At 37.1% G+C, this 17,632-nt stretch overlaps 1 protein-coding gene across 1 annotated transcript in view; it reads right to left on the bottom strand.

Moving 5' to 3' along the window:
* The window catches only part of LOC114355953 (proton-coupled amino acid transporter-like protein CG1139), a 66,051-nt gene that overhangs the window by 7,046 nt on the left and 41,373 nt on the right, over positions 1-17,632 (bottom strand). Inside the window, exons 2-3 of the mRNA XM_028309006.1 lie at positions 9,668-9,747; positions 5,761-5,895 (exon numbers count right to left, since the gene is read on the bottom strand). Of these exons, the coding sequence (XP_028164807.1) occupies positions 5,761-5,895; positions 9,668-9,747 (215 nt within the window). The remainder of the gene's footprint in view (positions 1-5,760; positions 5,896-9,667; positions 9,748-17,632) is intronic.

The following is a 17,632-nucleotide window of genomic DNA, read 5'->3' as shown; positions in this document are numbered from 1 at the left end:
AGTTTATAAGCATATTACGTTTTGATAAGAGTTGTGATACACATCATTGTACTCGTATGCTCACTCTGGGTATTTTTATCGATGGTTTTCCTCTTACTTCCACAAGGACAGTTTAAGGATGGTAAGCAACAGAGAACGTAAGTACCTAGACAGATTTCTAGCAATCGAAATACATTCAGAAGGCTCGGACTTGTCCAGTATCCTACACTTCAAACATTTTAAAAAACATGACAGACTCCCAGCTCTAAAGACAAAATAAAGGTTGTTTATTGACTGAAAAATAACTTAAATCAAATAATGACGGTAGATGTAGGAAAATTTCGACTGCCAAAGACTCCCATGTATACTTCTAGACAAGCTGTTGAGAATTTAAATTACCTACTCGCCGGTTACCAACAGTTACCAAAATAATTTTTAATCCGAAAATGGTGACAGTGACATTATTTTATCACACTAACATTTAAAGATATGAGTGTTGATTTGTTTACTATAACATGGCGGATCTAACGGTTTCTGCCCCCTAGACAAAACGCACTTTTTGATCGAATCGAAAATCGAATCCGTCAAAACTCCATACAAAAAAGGGGCTTTTCGACCACTTTTCGACTGGTTTGCGATTATAATTTGCACTTTGTCTAGAGCCACTGCTCCGCTTGCTCCAATGAATAGTAGACTTGTAAAGATTTGACAGTAACCTAGTGAGTAATTCTCTACTTAACCCGACCTGTCTAGTCGAATACATGTACTCTTCAGAACCTGAGGATGGCAAGTTTACAACAATCAATTATTAACAACAGTTCTACACACTTAATTTAGTTTGTTGAACTTTGATACTTTTACCTTCGATTCTCCATGCTAAGGTGGTCCCTACTGCAAGATATATACCGCTCCTGCCCATCGTCATGGCCCCTAGCCGTGGAACCCCGCGTATACCGTGAATGCATGCTTCATACTTCCACCCAACTGCAAAAGGGTGTAGTATTCTATATTACTTGTTATGTATTCAGCAGGAAATACACCTCCAAATGCGAATTTCCCATAACAATGAATACGTCATTTAAAAGTTAAGGGCGTCCAAAAGGACGCCTTAAGTATGTGGGGTAAATTTTAAAAATTTCCGTCTACCACACGCACTTATATGAACCCATTGCATCTTTTCCTATTAGTTGTAATTTTAATGTGGTTCGTGATAGGTTTGCTAAATCACGCATCCTGATGCTAATAATATGTGCAGTTTCATTAATGCTCGCAAGACATGTGGGTGAGTGGGTTAATGAAGGAGTTAATTTAATACGATTTGAATATTTATTTTCCATGCTAACGAAGAGCAAAGCAAATGTAATCGTAGTAATTTCAATCGAACACGTGAACACAAAGCTTTCACTGATTTATTTGTGTTGTCTAACAATTTTACATTCGCCTATAATATAATTAGACACTTGAACAGTATTATGTTGTTTTGTTTTCATAAAATGCTACGTGAATAATTCTCTCAACAATATGATTGTGATGTGAGAATACTTATGTACTTTTTTGTTTTGAATGTTACGGAATATTAAAAATATTTTAGTAATATGCTTCTTAAATACTTCAGACATGATTTAAGCCGTTCAGGTAAGTGGATGTTAAGCAAAAGTAGAAAAATTGTTCTAAGTTTGTTTACCCAAAGTCTAATGCATGTTGTTGTTGCAAGCCCGGTACACACCATATAAAGCCAAGTAAATTATTGTAAGCTATTAGTGCCGCCGCACACTAAGCCACCTGTAGAGCAGCCGGCGATATTTTCTAGCTAGATCACTACAACCTGCTACCTGTGAAGTGTGTGAACAATGTTGCTCGAAGTTTGAGCTGATTGATGACTTGTGACCATATGAGACGGCACTTACTACGAGTGTACGAAAAGCTTTGACTTCGCAACAAATAGTGTTGTCAAGATAACATACTACAACACTTACGGGACGGAAGTACTTTTTGGGAAACTTATGCTCGGTTTCACCATCAATCCTTAATTTTTAAGGAACCATTTTGAATGTAAAATAGCTGTTAAATGTTACCATGATGGGGGTCACTTTAAAATTAGGGATTGATGGTGAAAACGAGCATTAGTAACTCTACTTCTTTTCTGTAGGAAGTAATAAAGCATCCCACAGACGGACTGTTCAAGGAAGCTGGTCTATATGTGTCAGATAGGACGAGAGAGAGCCTTGACCATCGTGTGTAATCGACTGTTAATGTTCGAGGAATGTGCTTCCTAGTCCGACTGCGTGGCCAGAATACGGCGAATTTTATTAACGGATATCGGATTCGCTTGCGCTGTACAGGAAAGTGGCTAGGGCAATGTTACCACCTCTACGGTCAAGGTTAAACGATCCAATTTATAATTACAGTGATGAGAGACGTGTATGATACCAGTTATAACAGACAATTAATATATGTTCAAATTATGTAATAACAGGAAACGCGAGACTTAACACAGGTAACAATTTCATTTCGATACTTTTTAACAACGCTCGTTTGACCGGCATTCGATTTTTGATGTCGAGATATTTACCTAATAACTGACCTAGATAACTATAAATATCGCGACTCAATTTTAAACCATGATTGTGGCAATTGTAAAAACAATTCACACAAAAGCCGCGAATAGCATATGGGGATAACAATAGGAGTAAATGTAGAATTGTTATTTTCAACAACAAACCCCAATCAAGCCGCAAACCAAAGTTCTCGATAGGATTATGACAATGCTATCCGTAACAGTTCAATGTCAGGTCCCGGTTTCGTGCTGCGTTGCAGGACATGAGCCGGGCACAGTGCGTGGCCAGCCTTCAACAGCCACTTAGCCTCCGGCTCCACTCGTCTTGTTACAACATTATTATATTCATGAGCGCAATCATCATAGTTCAAAATTCTTAATTGTATTTTCTTGCATATCTACAGGAAATCCTAATCAATTTTTACAATATGGCAGCTTCATTTTGGTCTGTCTCATCGGGACGGGGGTGTGACGGGGGACAGTAGGCGAGCGGGTGGGACGGTTCCGGGACGGGTGGACGCGCGACATCCCTATTGTTTGTAACCTAGACCCTGACATTTGTAATTAGGTTCTCCGCAGCCCGGCTGTATGTCTGTCTATCTCTCTCTCTGTTTGGATTCTAAGGCTGGGTTGCACCATCGTACTTTCTAACTTTGACAAACGCCAAATAACTCCATACAAAAACAACCAGGTATCGATAAATAGGGTTTTCCAAAGGAAATAAAAGGTGTTGCGATTCAAGACGAAAATAAAATAAATAAATAAAATAAATAAATAAATTGTTTATTTCTCTCTTCACAAAGTAGGAAACATGCGTACTTAAATACAAGGTCTTATAATAGGAGTCTTAGCTTAATTCCTATCACTTGTGAGAGACTGGTGCCTGAAGTAGGTTTCAAAGAAACCTGTGACACAGGTCGCCAGGCCCCCCCACATTATTGACAGTTGGAACAAACAAGATACGTATCGATGTATACATACATGGTACAGCGCAGTTGCAATAGTACCTAGTATAAGGAGAAAAAAGCAAAAAAAGTAAGAATAAGTACAATAAAAATTATCGCGTAGCCTAAAGAAAATTTAGAAATAATTCCATCCATGCACATGGACTGGCGTAAGGCTTATAATGTAGGATGATTGCAGATTGAGTTTGAGTGAAGTTTAGTGTGTGTGTGTGTGTGTGTGTGTGTGNTAATTATTCACGCGATCTTTAGGACCCGATTTATGAATAGGTTTTAATAAGGCCACTTTAAAGACCGATGGAAACACTCCATTGGTAATTGAGAGGTTAATAATGTGGCAGAGAGGAGATGTTAATAGCGCCGCATACCTTTTCGTGATCTTAGAAGATATAAGGTCAATTCCCACCGCACAATTATCCCTCAGACCCATAATGAGTTTCAAAACCTCATCTTCGTCCGCTGGCGACATTACAAGCGAGAATGGGACGGCACAAGACATTTTAGAGACAGAAGAAAACGTTGTTTGGTTTGAAGAGTCAATTTATTAACATTAAAATATGTAATTCATGAAGCTATCGACTATCAAGGACATAGGGCAGCCACTTTGGCGATTTGGTTATGGAAAATTTCATGAAAAGGATAATGGTCCTGTGAGCGTGGGCGTGGTGGTAATTTGCCTGATTTTATCTTCCACTATTAACGGCATACCTTCCTCTTTATAATGAAATAAACATTTATGTTAAAAAAATGCATTTTTCTTCGAATATCAAAATGACACCTCTTATTGGAAAACCCTATAGTTACGGTTAAACTAGTAAGCAACTCAGCCTAACTGATGAAAATTATCGGGTGGGCGTCAAGATCATTACAATATTGATACGATGTACCTATGTCTTGCGATTGATTTGTTGGAGATGATAAATACGAGTGCTAGATGTGAATATATACTAAGTAATGAAAAACATTTCTGTATACGTACATATTTATGCGTATTACGTCTCACATTTAGTTTCCCAGTTTCAAAGCCTTGAGACAGTCCGGGAGCTTTTGTAATAATTCTCGGAACTGAGGTGCATCCTCCGTTACGTTGTAAATTCGTATTAATACTGAAGTATTTACTCAAAGGGAAATGTCCAAGTGATTTTAAACTCGATACTACTTTTAAATTGATTGCCGTTAATGGTAGAGCTTCTAGTAATAATATTAGAACACTATTTTTATTGTTTGTTCTGTACATTTAAAGGAAATATTCCTTAAAACTCCATCTTTCATTCAACATTAACTCGGAACAACTTTCTGGAAGCGTAGAATGTATATTTTTAAACAAAAGTTTATTAATACGTTCATTTTAATCAAATTGAATTTTCGCAGAAATCATTATTTTCAGTCGGCCATATACGGATGTCAAAAGCAGAAAATACGTGCACAAGTATTGTGGCGGACGGGTTTTCGGGAATCCGCGTGATATTCAAAACTTTATGGAGTTTTTATATTATTTTGAACTATCCGTTACTTCGATGTAGCTATTTCGGCTCAGACAAGGTTTTGATGGTTTTTTAGGAAAGTTGCAATAACCTAGTGTTCCATGCACCACTAGGCTACGCATCTGCTCTTCTTGCTTTTTACCAATATAGAAATAGAAAAAACTTTCTTGACACTATAGGATTTGCACATTCCAATAGGCAAATACTTCAACATTTGTATTTTGTAATTACTTACACTGTTGCAACTAAGGTCTAGTGAGCGGAAAAACTAATGAAAATCCGAGATTCCGTGATTGTATCGCTAGATAGTTTCACACTTGTAAATTAATTGAGCTTGTATCTATCATCACAAAAACCAGTAGGTACATCATTTTTCCCATCAAATATTTAGAGAGACCGGCCGCACCTGTTGCCCGACCGCGTGCTTTGTGGAGTTCCAACAACTAGTTAAACTGTTTATTTCCAAATAAAAGGCGATAAAAAGTTCATTTCGTTTGTGACAGATTCAATTGCAAAAAGTAGAAAACTAACAATTTGTATCTCTCGGGGACTGCTCGCATAATCGTGGCACACCTTCTACGTAACTAATAGTCCTTCTAGTCCTTCTAGTAATAAACTAGTCCTTCTTCTCAGCACTGGCCCATATACAGTCCCGAAGCAGCAGTAGGGTTGGGTCGTGTAAAAGTGCCATGTGGGAAGCCTACTTGCATAAATAAACGATTTTAATTTGATTTGATTTGATTTGAAAAGTAGTGTATTGTTTGATTTAGGTACTCACGTGGTAGGATGCTCGACCACTCGGTTGTCGTAAGGCTCATATTCCTCTTCCACCACCCCTTTGTCCTTCATGTTCACTAGGAATATACCCTTATCCGGCCCCGGCTTTATTTTTTCGTCTTTCACTGGAGACAGGCTGAAAAGAAAAATAAATTCAGTCAATCATCCCTCTAAATCACAAGATCACTCAAAAAGACACAGAGTGATCCCAAATAAGTTTCCTAAGTCCATACACGAGACTTATTCTAAGAGCCGTTAAAACAACTTTAGAACGCACGAAGAAACCACAACATTACACGAAAACACCTAAAACCTGCTCCTGAATGTTCACATATACGATTGAAACATAAGGAAAACAATCGCTAACTAATCAGATTGCAACGCAAAGCCTCCAGCCGAATCCCTAACACTCATGAAAGCTCTAAAGTTACACTTCCTCGCTATGAAAACTGAGAAAAGCTCTAGCTATTCATCAATAACTAGGTAAATAAGGATTAAAAACCATTCTTACTTCGCTTTGAATACTTATTTTGAAAATTGAAATGCTCTCAATCGTAATACTTAAAGATTTCATTACATTTTTCCTGTTAAGAACTTCCGGAGAACATAAATGAAACTCTTTCAGCAGTTACAAAAATTTCGTCTGAACCCACCTTTCGGTGACTTGATCGTCCTTTATCTCCTCTTTGCCTTTGAAACTAAATTCGGCGAGCTCGTATGTTTCAAAGTCGTCGTCCATGCCTAGGAGTTGGAGCTCCTGCTTGGTGAGTCTCTTAGCCCGGACCATTTCGATTGTGGCGCGAAAGTTCGTGTGCACGACCTATCCCGCGCGGAGTCCTGGCCGCCAGTGTCGCTCGTCAGCACGCAGCACCTGCCGCGACGCCCGCCATGTAGCCAGGTAGCGGTGGGATACGGCGTCTATCGATTGACGTATCTAGAATTTTCTTTTATTCTCTAGAATTTTCTTTCACATTACGACATAAATTCGTCTCTGAGAACTGAAGCTAAATCTACTTTGATGCAGCGGACAATTGCCTACTTTGTTTATAACTTTTCCGCTTTTGTTTTTGAAACGAAGTAAAGTTGAAAAGTTCATCTAATTTAAATGTATGAAAGCAGTTTTCTGTAGCTCTCCGCGTTTTGTATTAAGATAAATTATTTCTTTCGGTTCGATTTAGGTACTATTAATTAATTTATTGCACAAAGTTTAGGCGGCGATGCGTGTTTGTAAGGAGCTTAATCATTACTAGTTTCTGAATATTGTCAAGCGGTCACATTGCATAGGATATGTAACTATACTCATCAAGAAGTTTGACTATGGCGTATCTAGGTTAATTTTTCAGGGGGGGGGGGGGGCTGGCGAGTGTGATTAGCTCATGAGTTAGTTCTAGCAACTATCATCTTCAAATCATTAGCCTAACATCCGGGGGGCATTGTTTGTTGAGTATTTTAACTTATACCTCAACGTGACTTTTAATCAAGCATTCAACTCATTAAATAATTGTTCCAATGTAGGTAAGTATCTAATGAAGTATTCTCTCATGATACGTGTGGTATTTTGTTGAATTAGACTATCATTTTGTACGGAAAACTATAGTATCATATGTACCGTGCCAAAATTTTTCATATTGCAACCGTCCTTGTCTTTTTCAACCCCTCTGGCTAGAAGGTTGCAATAGTTATATCAAAATTGCCTCATCCACAGACTGCGTACGTCGATGGGCGGAATGCAGCTTTGATTTCCATGTACTAAAGCTACGGAATTAATAGGTACAAGAGAAATAACATTTCGCTATAAATTACTTTTTTAAGCTACATATCGAGTATCATTGAATAAGAAAATAAATACAGTGATATATTTAATCAATATAACCGATACAAATTAATTAGTTGGTTTTCGGGGAAAGTATTATTGTACCTATTGATTCAATGGATATACCTACCTATAGAAGAGACACTTTAAGGTTGTTGTTGTTGCTTTACAATTAATTATCTTTTTATTATGTTACCTACATATCGTTTTCTTTACCGAGGATGGTATAAAAAGGTGTCAGAAAACTTTTTTTTTGTACCTACTTAAAATTCAAGTACTGCTTATTACAATGGATGAGGTTTCACTACAAAACATTTTCCGGAACAAAAGCTCGTCACATTAGTTAATTATTAACATCAAAATGTCAACATTCAACTATCACGTTTCATTTCCAATGGGTGTATGAATACATTGTCTCCTCGTTCCGATATTCAGATCGCGGACAGCGTGACGTATTGTTCCCTGTACCTCTAGTACGAAAAACTTAGGCTTACCCCTATATTATAGCCGCCCTAGGGGTTAGTACTAACTTACTAACCCCTAGGGCGGCTATAATATAGGGGGCGCTGTTTAATTTTTCATACAAAATTTTTCGATGACACTTTGAATACGCAACGAAACGAACTCGAAAGTTTTTCCTACTAGAGGTACAGATTGTAACAAATATTATTTACAGGTTGTAGTGAAGCCACAAAAAATATCTGCTCTTAAATATTTGTGGAACTTTGTTAGGGAATGTGAATAAATACCCGACAAAGTTTTACAGGAACAGGAACATTTTGATGTTTCATTTCTGTGTATGAACTGTACCTCTAGTACGATAAACTTTCGAGTTCGTTTCGTTTGCGTATTCAAAGTGTCATCGAAAAATTTTGTATGAAAAATTAAACAGCGCCCCCTAGGGCGGCTATAATATAGGGGGCGCTGTTTAATTTTTCATACAAAATTTTTCGATGACACTTTGAATACGCAAACGAAATGAACTCGAAAGTTTTTCGTACTAGAGGTACTGAGCGTCGCAAAATGTTTACGAAACCAAGTAAATAAATAAGCATTTCGTAGATGCGTAAGTGCAATTTGGAATTTGTTGTAATGTTGACTGTCAGGTATTTACTAACTTTACGATTTGCTTTGCATTCATGACTTTAAGTTTTAAAAACAACAAATAGGTATGTCATAGGTAGTTTTTAATTGTAGTTTGGCTTGAGACATTCTGTGCATAGCCTTTTGAACTCTGACGCCGGCTTACAGGACTATTAATTAGTAATAGCACAGAATAATATTATGTACCATCTCTTCTTCTTGGTGCCATCGAAACGGCCACCTGTTGTTCGGCAGTTGGTATTCCTTGTGCGTGTCCGTGTTATGGTCACCATCGGATGACTCACAATGGACCATTAAAAGTGACGCAAATGCCGTAACTAGTGGATGATGGACGTAGATAGACGTCGTTCACAGCAGTCTTGTAGGTATAGTTAGTTTCTTCATAGATTTTGGGACACTTTCAGGTAAATGCGTCGCAAAAGCAAAAAATAAGAGGAAAATTTTGTAATACTGATAATAGACGAGTCGTAATGATACACATGACTTAATCTTATACAATTTTGTACAATTGAAATCTTCAACGTAGGTGTCCAAGTTGGGTTGATTCTATTTTTATTTTTGTCTGGATTTCAATACAATGTAAATCGGTGTGGGGTTGCGATTAGGATTATATTTATTATCTAAAATCTCCCGATAAACAAGTATTGAGCTTCTTAAGAAAAGCCGGTGCAACCTATTTACGTAGGGATTAAGAAGACTAGGCAATTATGAAAGCCCTTGAACCTAGTTAGTCATAATACTCCTACTTACCTACTTACCCCATCCTACTCTAAGCTATCCTTAGTAGTAGTGTGGGTTGGGACAGAAAAGTTCTCGAGTGGCGAACTCGGGTCGGATGACGTAGTGAGGACCGGCTCCCAATAGGTGAAGGTAGCGGGAAACACCTGGATGCGGGCAGCGCTGGACCGGCCGTTGTGGACATCCTTGGGGAAGGCCTTTGTCCAGCAGTGAACATCGTTTGACTGAAACGAACGAACGATGTTATATTTACCTTTGAGGCAAGAAGTCATCGGGCTCGAATGAGGGGTTGACCATGGGCCCGCTCTGCCGTCGCGCCCATTCTTCAGCCTCCTGAAACAAACAAATGGAAAACATTTTATACAATATTATTGTGAAAAACACTCCAAAGAACACCGACTTGTAAGAAAGCCTCTCAACTATAAAACCTTACAGAGTGCAGATAGAGAAACACTCGAAAGCATTTGAACTCACGTGAATCATTCAACTTCTTAAGTATATTTCCACATAAATAAATACTTATAGTCAGTCGAAACAAACGATATCAATAAGTAGTAAATAAATAATGTTAATAAATAAGTAGGTATATAAGTAAATTAATAATGGGATTGGAAAACAATACGAACGCGGGAGCCGATGCCATGGAGCCGGGATAATGCTTACGAACAACTTTAATCTCATCTAGCAAATTATTCGGATATATCTCATTTTGTTGACGCCATCCGAAAAACAGTGTTTTATTAATTTTATTACTTATGTCATTTTGAGTAAAAAAAGTACATGAGTGCAAAATAATTTATCCTATGGAATTTGGTCACCCACCGGTAAGATTGTAGTCTGGAGCTATTGCTTAATTATTGGACCAAAATAATTATGGCCGCATAATTACACACCTGTAATCAGAGAAATGGCTGATATATGTATTGATTGTATTAGGGATGACCGTGGTTTAGTTTCGATAGAGCAGTGCATTAGCTAACCGTCGTAATCATTTAGCGTTACGGCGTTACCCCGGGTCCAGGGTCAGGTCATGGTGAAGCCGGACCTCTAATCTGGTCGTGTCAATTCACTTTGTACTCATAACCCTGGTGGGAAGGACCAGAGGGCTCACTGTCCACGCAGGGACCAAGTTTTCGAGGTCTATGAGACTCTGAGACAGGCATCTACCTACATAAACTATTAACACTAACTTGTAAAAATAAGGAAAAAGTTTAAAAATCATCACGGGATTTCCGCCTCAGACCATTCCCAGGTCTTGACATCAGTCTGTTTAATGTTTTAGCTGTCTCATTGAGAGCTTTGGGCCCAAAGTTGGTGGAATTGTGGGCGTTCATAGTGTATACCGTATGTATGTAAACGTGCATGTAAATCGAAGCTATTGTATGCTTTTGAACTGTGATTTGAAATCGCTAATGATATACACGTGGCTCACGTGTGGGCGGTGCATCTGATTAACTGGATGCGATGAGTCCAGCCAGCAGCCAGCCCTGCCAGCCATCATTAGTGCCTACCGGAAATTTTAGTTTTGCTAGGGATAATACTGCGTGCCTGCCATATTTCAACTCTGCCTAATTTTCTGTGGAATCATTAGGCTTTAACAAACGGCATAGTCCTAAACAGTTCTGTTTTGTAAACATTAGTCAGCTTTTCATTCTACGGATAGTTTTTAGATGAGTCGAGAGTTTATATTATGTAGGTGGGCTTTGGTGCCTGGGATTTTTGACATACACTCGTTCGTATTTGCGCTTAGATGAAACTTAGATAATAGTCCTGTAATCCATACTTAATTATAACTCAAGGATTTCAAAACAAATGCATATTACTTTAAATAAACCAATGAATTAATGATTGGCCTTGCTAGGAGACGCAGGGGGCTTAAGTGTTAGCCCATTCGAGTTGAGTGAAGAGTTTGTATTTGAAATTGATAACGGACTCGCTCAAGTCTGTATTAATCAAGACAATAATGTTGCTAGTATAGGCATAGCAACAAGCCCTTCTACCGCAAGAAATACGTTTACTCTCTTAAATGCTTTTACAAAAAAGAGCTTTACGGGCTCTTAACCTTCGCCTTTGTGGTCCAGTGGTAAGACCACCTGTCTCAAACAGAGGTCTTAGATTTGATTCCCAATCTGGACAATTTTTTCTGCTTAATTTTTTTGATGGTAGAGCTTGTTTTAATCAATCGTCTTGGAGCATTTATTTTTAACTTGCCTAGGTTTTAACACGAAATAATGAACATTTTACTAATTATTTTATGTAATGGTTCAATGTACTCTACATTTTGCGGAATACATTCGCGGAAACCTTTCATGTGAATGCCAGTAATTATTTGAAATGAACTAATAATGAATTAATTCATTGTTTTAAATCATATTATGCTTTATTAAGGCTTATTGGGTTCATTGGACGTCTGTCGTCCAGTAGGCAGGTTAATACCCTGATAAACCTCTTAGTTGGTAATACTCTTACCTCAAAATTGGTAAACTTATTTTGCAACCAAATTACACACGAATTAATACAAATTACTGACGACAGTAACTGTAAGTACCCACCACCACTCATCTGATTTATATTAATTAAGTAGATCATTATGATAGCTTCTCGCTCTTAATAATTTTCCTTACTATATTTTGAGTCTGAGTCATTGTTTGCGTAAAAACGTTTTCAGTTATTACAAATTCTAAAAAACTCTATGATGTTTAGCACTTGGTATTTATTCAGTGTTACGCAGCTCGAGTTTGTTTATATTTCCCGCTACATTTACATTGTATTTGTCGTATGTAATGACAGAGGTATTCCATGTTTGTCATCCAGGCCTGCGCTAGCGCAGTCGCCGACGCATTTTTGGCAATGCCGGGGAAACCTGCCCCATCAGATCAGCTGTTGGCAGCGCGACTGACAGAACACTCCTCACTTAGTTCACAAATGATGCAAACAAGAACTTAGATGTTGTTCAATGGATGACACATCCGACAATCTAAATTAGTCTCGTGATGAAACAGCCTATTTTTATGCATTGAAGTATCGCACTATGGAGCGAAATTGAGATTTATGGACATAGCGATTTTTTTCACAATTTCTATTTGAAAAAAATACCTATCGATAGGTTACGTTATTCTGATGAATAAATGCTTCACAAGTTTTTCTCTAAAACCAATAGTTTGACTGGAAAAAAATATTTTCCATTTTCGTTGTATGGAATGAAACATAAAGTGGTCGATTTCGACTAAGCCTTGACAGATCTTGCTTTGAAACTACTTAAGCCTTGTTCTATGGCTTGTTGACTGTAATCCTACGCTATCAGCGCGCATCCAAAGTTGCCCGTTCACAAGTTATGAGGTTCTGAAAAATTAAAAAAAAAGGTATTTTTTTTAAACAGAAATTGTGAAAAAAAAATCGCTGATTTAATTCCTTTTAAGTTTATTAAAATGTGTTTTTAGCAGTAATTTAAGGTTAATTTACATTATTAACGTATAAAATCTTTATATTTTTGTTAAATCTTAAAAGATATTCCAAAAAAAAGTCACTTTTACTTACTTTTTTTTAATTTTTCAGAACCTCATAACTTGTGAACGGGCAACTTTGGATGCGCGCTGATAGCGTAGGATTACAGTCAACAAGCCATAGAACAAGGCTTAAGTAGTTTCAAAGCAAGATCTGTCAAGGCTTAGTCGAAATCGACCACTTTATGTTTCATTCCATACAACGAAAATGGAAAATATTTTTTTCCAGTCAAACTATTGGTTTTAGAGAAAAACTTGTGAAGCATTTATTCATCAGAATAACGTAACCTATCGATAGGTATTTTTTTCAAATAGAAATTGTGAAAAAAATCGCTATGTCCATAAATCTCAATTTCGCTCCATAGTGTATCGCAATGATTGAAGACCAATCAATAGTTTATTGATGATTGTAATGACTCTGTGGCTGCTTGGCCTGGTTTTAGTTTTTGTGGTGGACTACAGCGATCGCAGGTTTGCATTTCGCAAGAGGCGATGTTAGCATGAGTCATGATATTTTTGTGGTTATAGATATCAATTTCAAAAAGTAAAATATTGAGTAAACCATTAATTTTACGCTCATTTACGAGAGTTGTTTTATGTGTGCTTATTGTGTTTATTGGTTATCTTATCGCTACAAGGGTAGGTACATAATATAAACTTAGTTGGTTTTAGGGCTAGGTATCCAATGTGATAAGGCAAATGATTTTGCGATTGGTCGCGTACTGCACACTTAAATAGACATGAAGGTAAAAGACAACAGCACTGCAAGCCGACGTCCTGATGATAGAGTAGCCCTACAATAACGAGCGATGATGCTTGAATGAACGTAATTTCGTTGCAAAGCCGTTTTGTAAGTCGCCAGACGCACGCTGAGACGTTTAAGGACGTCGCACACTTATCAACCCGAAAAGGGATCGTAACCGTACCAACTTGAGGCGGTCAGTATTTTTTGTATCAAACTCCGTACTGCTGTAACGCACACTTCTCCGCACAGTAACGTAAACGCCTCGCCTCGCGATTGTCAGTGCGTGAAAAGCGATGACAGCTCGCGAAAGGCGATACGGTGTTTTTCCCTTTCCGAGTTGATAAGTCTGCTATGAGCTTTATGCTGCACGCAAATCATTTCCAGATATAACGCATTTAGTTTCCAGAATCAGTTTGTTTGTGGACGACTATTTGCATACGTCAGCTTTCACTTTGACGGGGCACTTGCAACTCCCGGTGGCCTTAACATTGGTTAGCTTTGATGTTCCTATTTATTCGGTAAGTCGTACTTAGTTGTGTGAACACACACAAACTTGACCTTTACTGGCTGGGTTTCTACAGCTTCAGATCCTGGTTACACAGGAGTTGCAGCGGTGGGAAGGAGCAGTGCGAATAGTCCGTTGATATCGGCACGATTTATAAAACAAATTAAAGTTGCAAAAGAGACGTTCCGATGGACACTGGTGTAGGTTTGCGTACCAGAGTAGGTATTAAGTTAAAAGTAAGTGCCAGTTCGAATCTCATTAAGACTAAAATATTAGTGTGATGCCGGTAGTATTCATACCGAACGATCATTCAACAATCCATTGAAATCCTTTACTCCATCGCTACATTCATAGAGCGAACTCTACCAAACAAATCCAAAAGCGGATGCAACAGGTTTCACGTTACAGGGGTGGCTACCAAACCGCCCGCCCGCCCTTCAAGCACATCAAATACTTTTGTAAGAAATGTCACTATAGAGAATTAAACTGTATTCTCTGCATTCATGTTCTTCTGTGTACGTGTATCAAAAGAAATTTAAAAACATGATTTCGGGCTAATAATGAAGCAGTTTTGCGTTCGAAATCCTGCTGACTTTTTACGAGCTTAATATCATTAACAAAACATGTACCGGTGTATAACATTTGTATTGATTATGTGAGAATAACTGTAATCAACCGTTATTAAATAATGGTGCGTATGTATATTTTCACAAATAAATAAGTAGCAAAATAATAAATAAGAAGATTAAACTCAATTTGAAATTGTGCTCAGCATGTAAACACGTAATTGGTTCTCTTCAGGACAAGTACGAGTTGATAGTTTTGATAACGAAGGCAACAACAAATTACAGCATGATTATGTGCCTCACGGCAGCGTACTTAAGTATCTGTATTGCAACACCGAACGACTTTTGATTATACCAGATTTTGCTTGCGGCTTGTCTACTTCGATCAGTCTGTCACAGGAAGTTTTTTATTGCAGTAGTTTTTTTTACGGTCGTAAAATTTTATTATTATGAGATAGGTACTTATATTTCTTACAAAAGCATACCTCATGCATGATTAATAATGATTCAATCAACTTCAAGATGTTTTGTTCTTACTCGTATTTTGAAAAAGTAAGGTAGGTACCGAAAATTTAAACTTACATCGAGACCAAAAACGTAGTAGAGTAGTTTATTTTACCTTTGCAAAGGCTATCCGCATTAGCTGAAAACTAACAAGACAAGAATCCTAGATCTTGCATCCGAGCACTTTCTCTGAAACTTACATAATATTTACTAATTGCTAGAATTCCCGGAATATGCAAAAAGTCGGACATTGATATTATAAGCAAACGTAATTAAGACTGCCTGTTAAACGAAAATACATTTCGGATTCTCAGATTTGCGATAATATCAAAGCTTTTCTTCTATTCTGGAAAATAACATAGGTTTATCGTGATGTTATTACTCATACTATTTCAACAATAACAATCACACAATAAAACTAAGAAATAATTATGTAGGTATTAGTAACTTGAACACACTCTGCCATCGCGATGCCCGTTGCTTGGGTCGATACAGGGTTTAACTTATACTTTAATATCAAATATTAAAAAATATCAATAAAAATTTATCTTAAGATGAAAGGACATAAATAAACTAATTTATTTGACTTGCCCTTGCCGTCTAGTCTATTCATTCACGTCACGGCAAGGTTAATTCGAATGTTATTGAAATCGTCGTCAATACATAAATTCCCGATTTAACATTTCTCTTCAAAGATATTAGAAGCTGCAAGCTGCAACCTTTCCTTGCAAAGCAATAAATTAAATTCACTAGAATCCCTCTGAATGTTAGATCAAGTTACTTTTTCTTTGATATTTTAAGATTTAATTTAAACAAGTTGTTGTTTGCGATTACATCTGAGTAGAAAAATGACTCAAATGACTCCACCCAAGGCAATTAGAATCAACATCTTACCGAAAAGATAATGATTAAATTAAATATTGAGTGATTTTCACAAACACTGGAACAGTTTTTTCCGAATTTAAATGTTGATCACTTTGCATGTTTTTACAACAATGTTTTCGAGAAATCATAAATCCAATATTTGATTTAACTATGAATAGTCAGAAGCGTTGTAAATAGGAATTTATAAATGAATTGTTTGTGTTAATGAATGTGACAAATGATTCTGTGTTTCGGCACTTAGGCTAGAGATAAAGGTTTGCCCCCACGATTTAAGATGAAGAATTTGTATCTAGAGACGACGTGCCTAACGGGCCAGCAGTGTAACCGAACTTTCATATTACTATCAACCTTAAAGATGGTTAAGATATAGGTGACCATTATAATGACAATGGGAACAAAACCGCTATGGCATTTCGCCTACGCATTCACCAAACAACAATGATCTTATTGGTACCGAGCGAAATGTATCACTCCCTATAACTTTTCTGATACATCACCTCAATCAATGAAGTGTGTCAATGTCCTGATCGTGATCTATGTAATGATAGTACACACAGGTAATAAGTATACGTACCTACTTTCATGTTTGGTTTGTGAATAAAATTGTGGCTTGTGGTAGTTCCTTGAGAAAGATTTTAGAAAATGTTTAATACTGATAGCGGAGATAATTTTAAAATCATAATCCAAAAATTTCATTTGTTTACAAAAGTTTACAGTCAAAAACACATCAGTCTTTACAATTTCGTTGTAAATTATCACTTATCACAAAAGTATAGGATGACCATTAATATCTACATAATTATCATTTGGAGAGGTAAATTTATTTAGGATTAATAATGATTCGATTTAGAAACTCGAATGTCCTAGAAGAATGTGCTAATGAGACAAAAATATCAACCAGGTATTAGAAGTAGGTAGGTATGCAAATTTTGGAAAACTGACTTATAGTCATAATAGTGCGGCCAAATACCTGCCTTGCTATGCATGAAAAATTCATTGCTTCTCTAAGATAGAAACATTCTATGGCTAAAATTATTATAGTTAAACGGTCAGTGCTATTTTTAAAGATTGAACTTATATTTTCCTACCACTTATGGAAAATACCTCTGTTTATATTAACACGAGTATTTAGACACGATATTTATATCTTTCTCAGAATATGGTGCGTTAGCGTATTTGTTATTCGTGGCCGGTCCATTCACATTACTTCGCACATTTTGAGTATTACAATTCGCGAGTATGAGCCACATGCTTGGTTTTTTGGCGGGTGTTAAGTAGTGACTCAAGATTAGGATGTGTTCAACCATAAAGTAAAACGTGCAAAGATTTCATTCATGAAGGCAGGTGCTGCAAATGGCGTAGTCAGTTCAAAGAATCGACGAAGAAATTAAAAATGGTTATCTTTTTAGTTTGCCAAGGTTTTGTCATATAGCTTCATTAAAGGATGTGAAGAAGATAGTTCTCTGTAGTCATAGCTGGGCACCGTTAATCAAATAGTTAACTTCGTTAA

The sequence above is a fragment of the Ostrinia furnacalis genome, unplaced genomic scaffold (genome assembly GCF_004193835.3).
Source record: "Ostrinia furnacalis isolate ACB-3 unplaced genomic scaffold, ASM419383v2 OfSCF0208, whole genome shotgun sequence".
Classification (NCBI taxonomy): Eukaryota; Metazoa; Arthropoda; class Insecta; order Lepidoptera; family Crambidae; genus Ostrinia; species Ostrinia furnacalis.
This window is presented reverse-complemented; position numbering and strand designations above follow the sequence as displayed.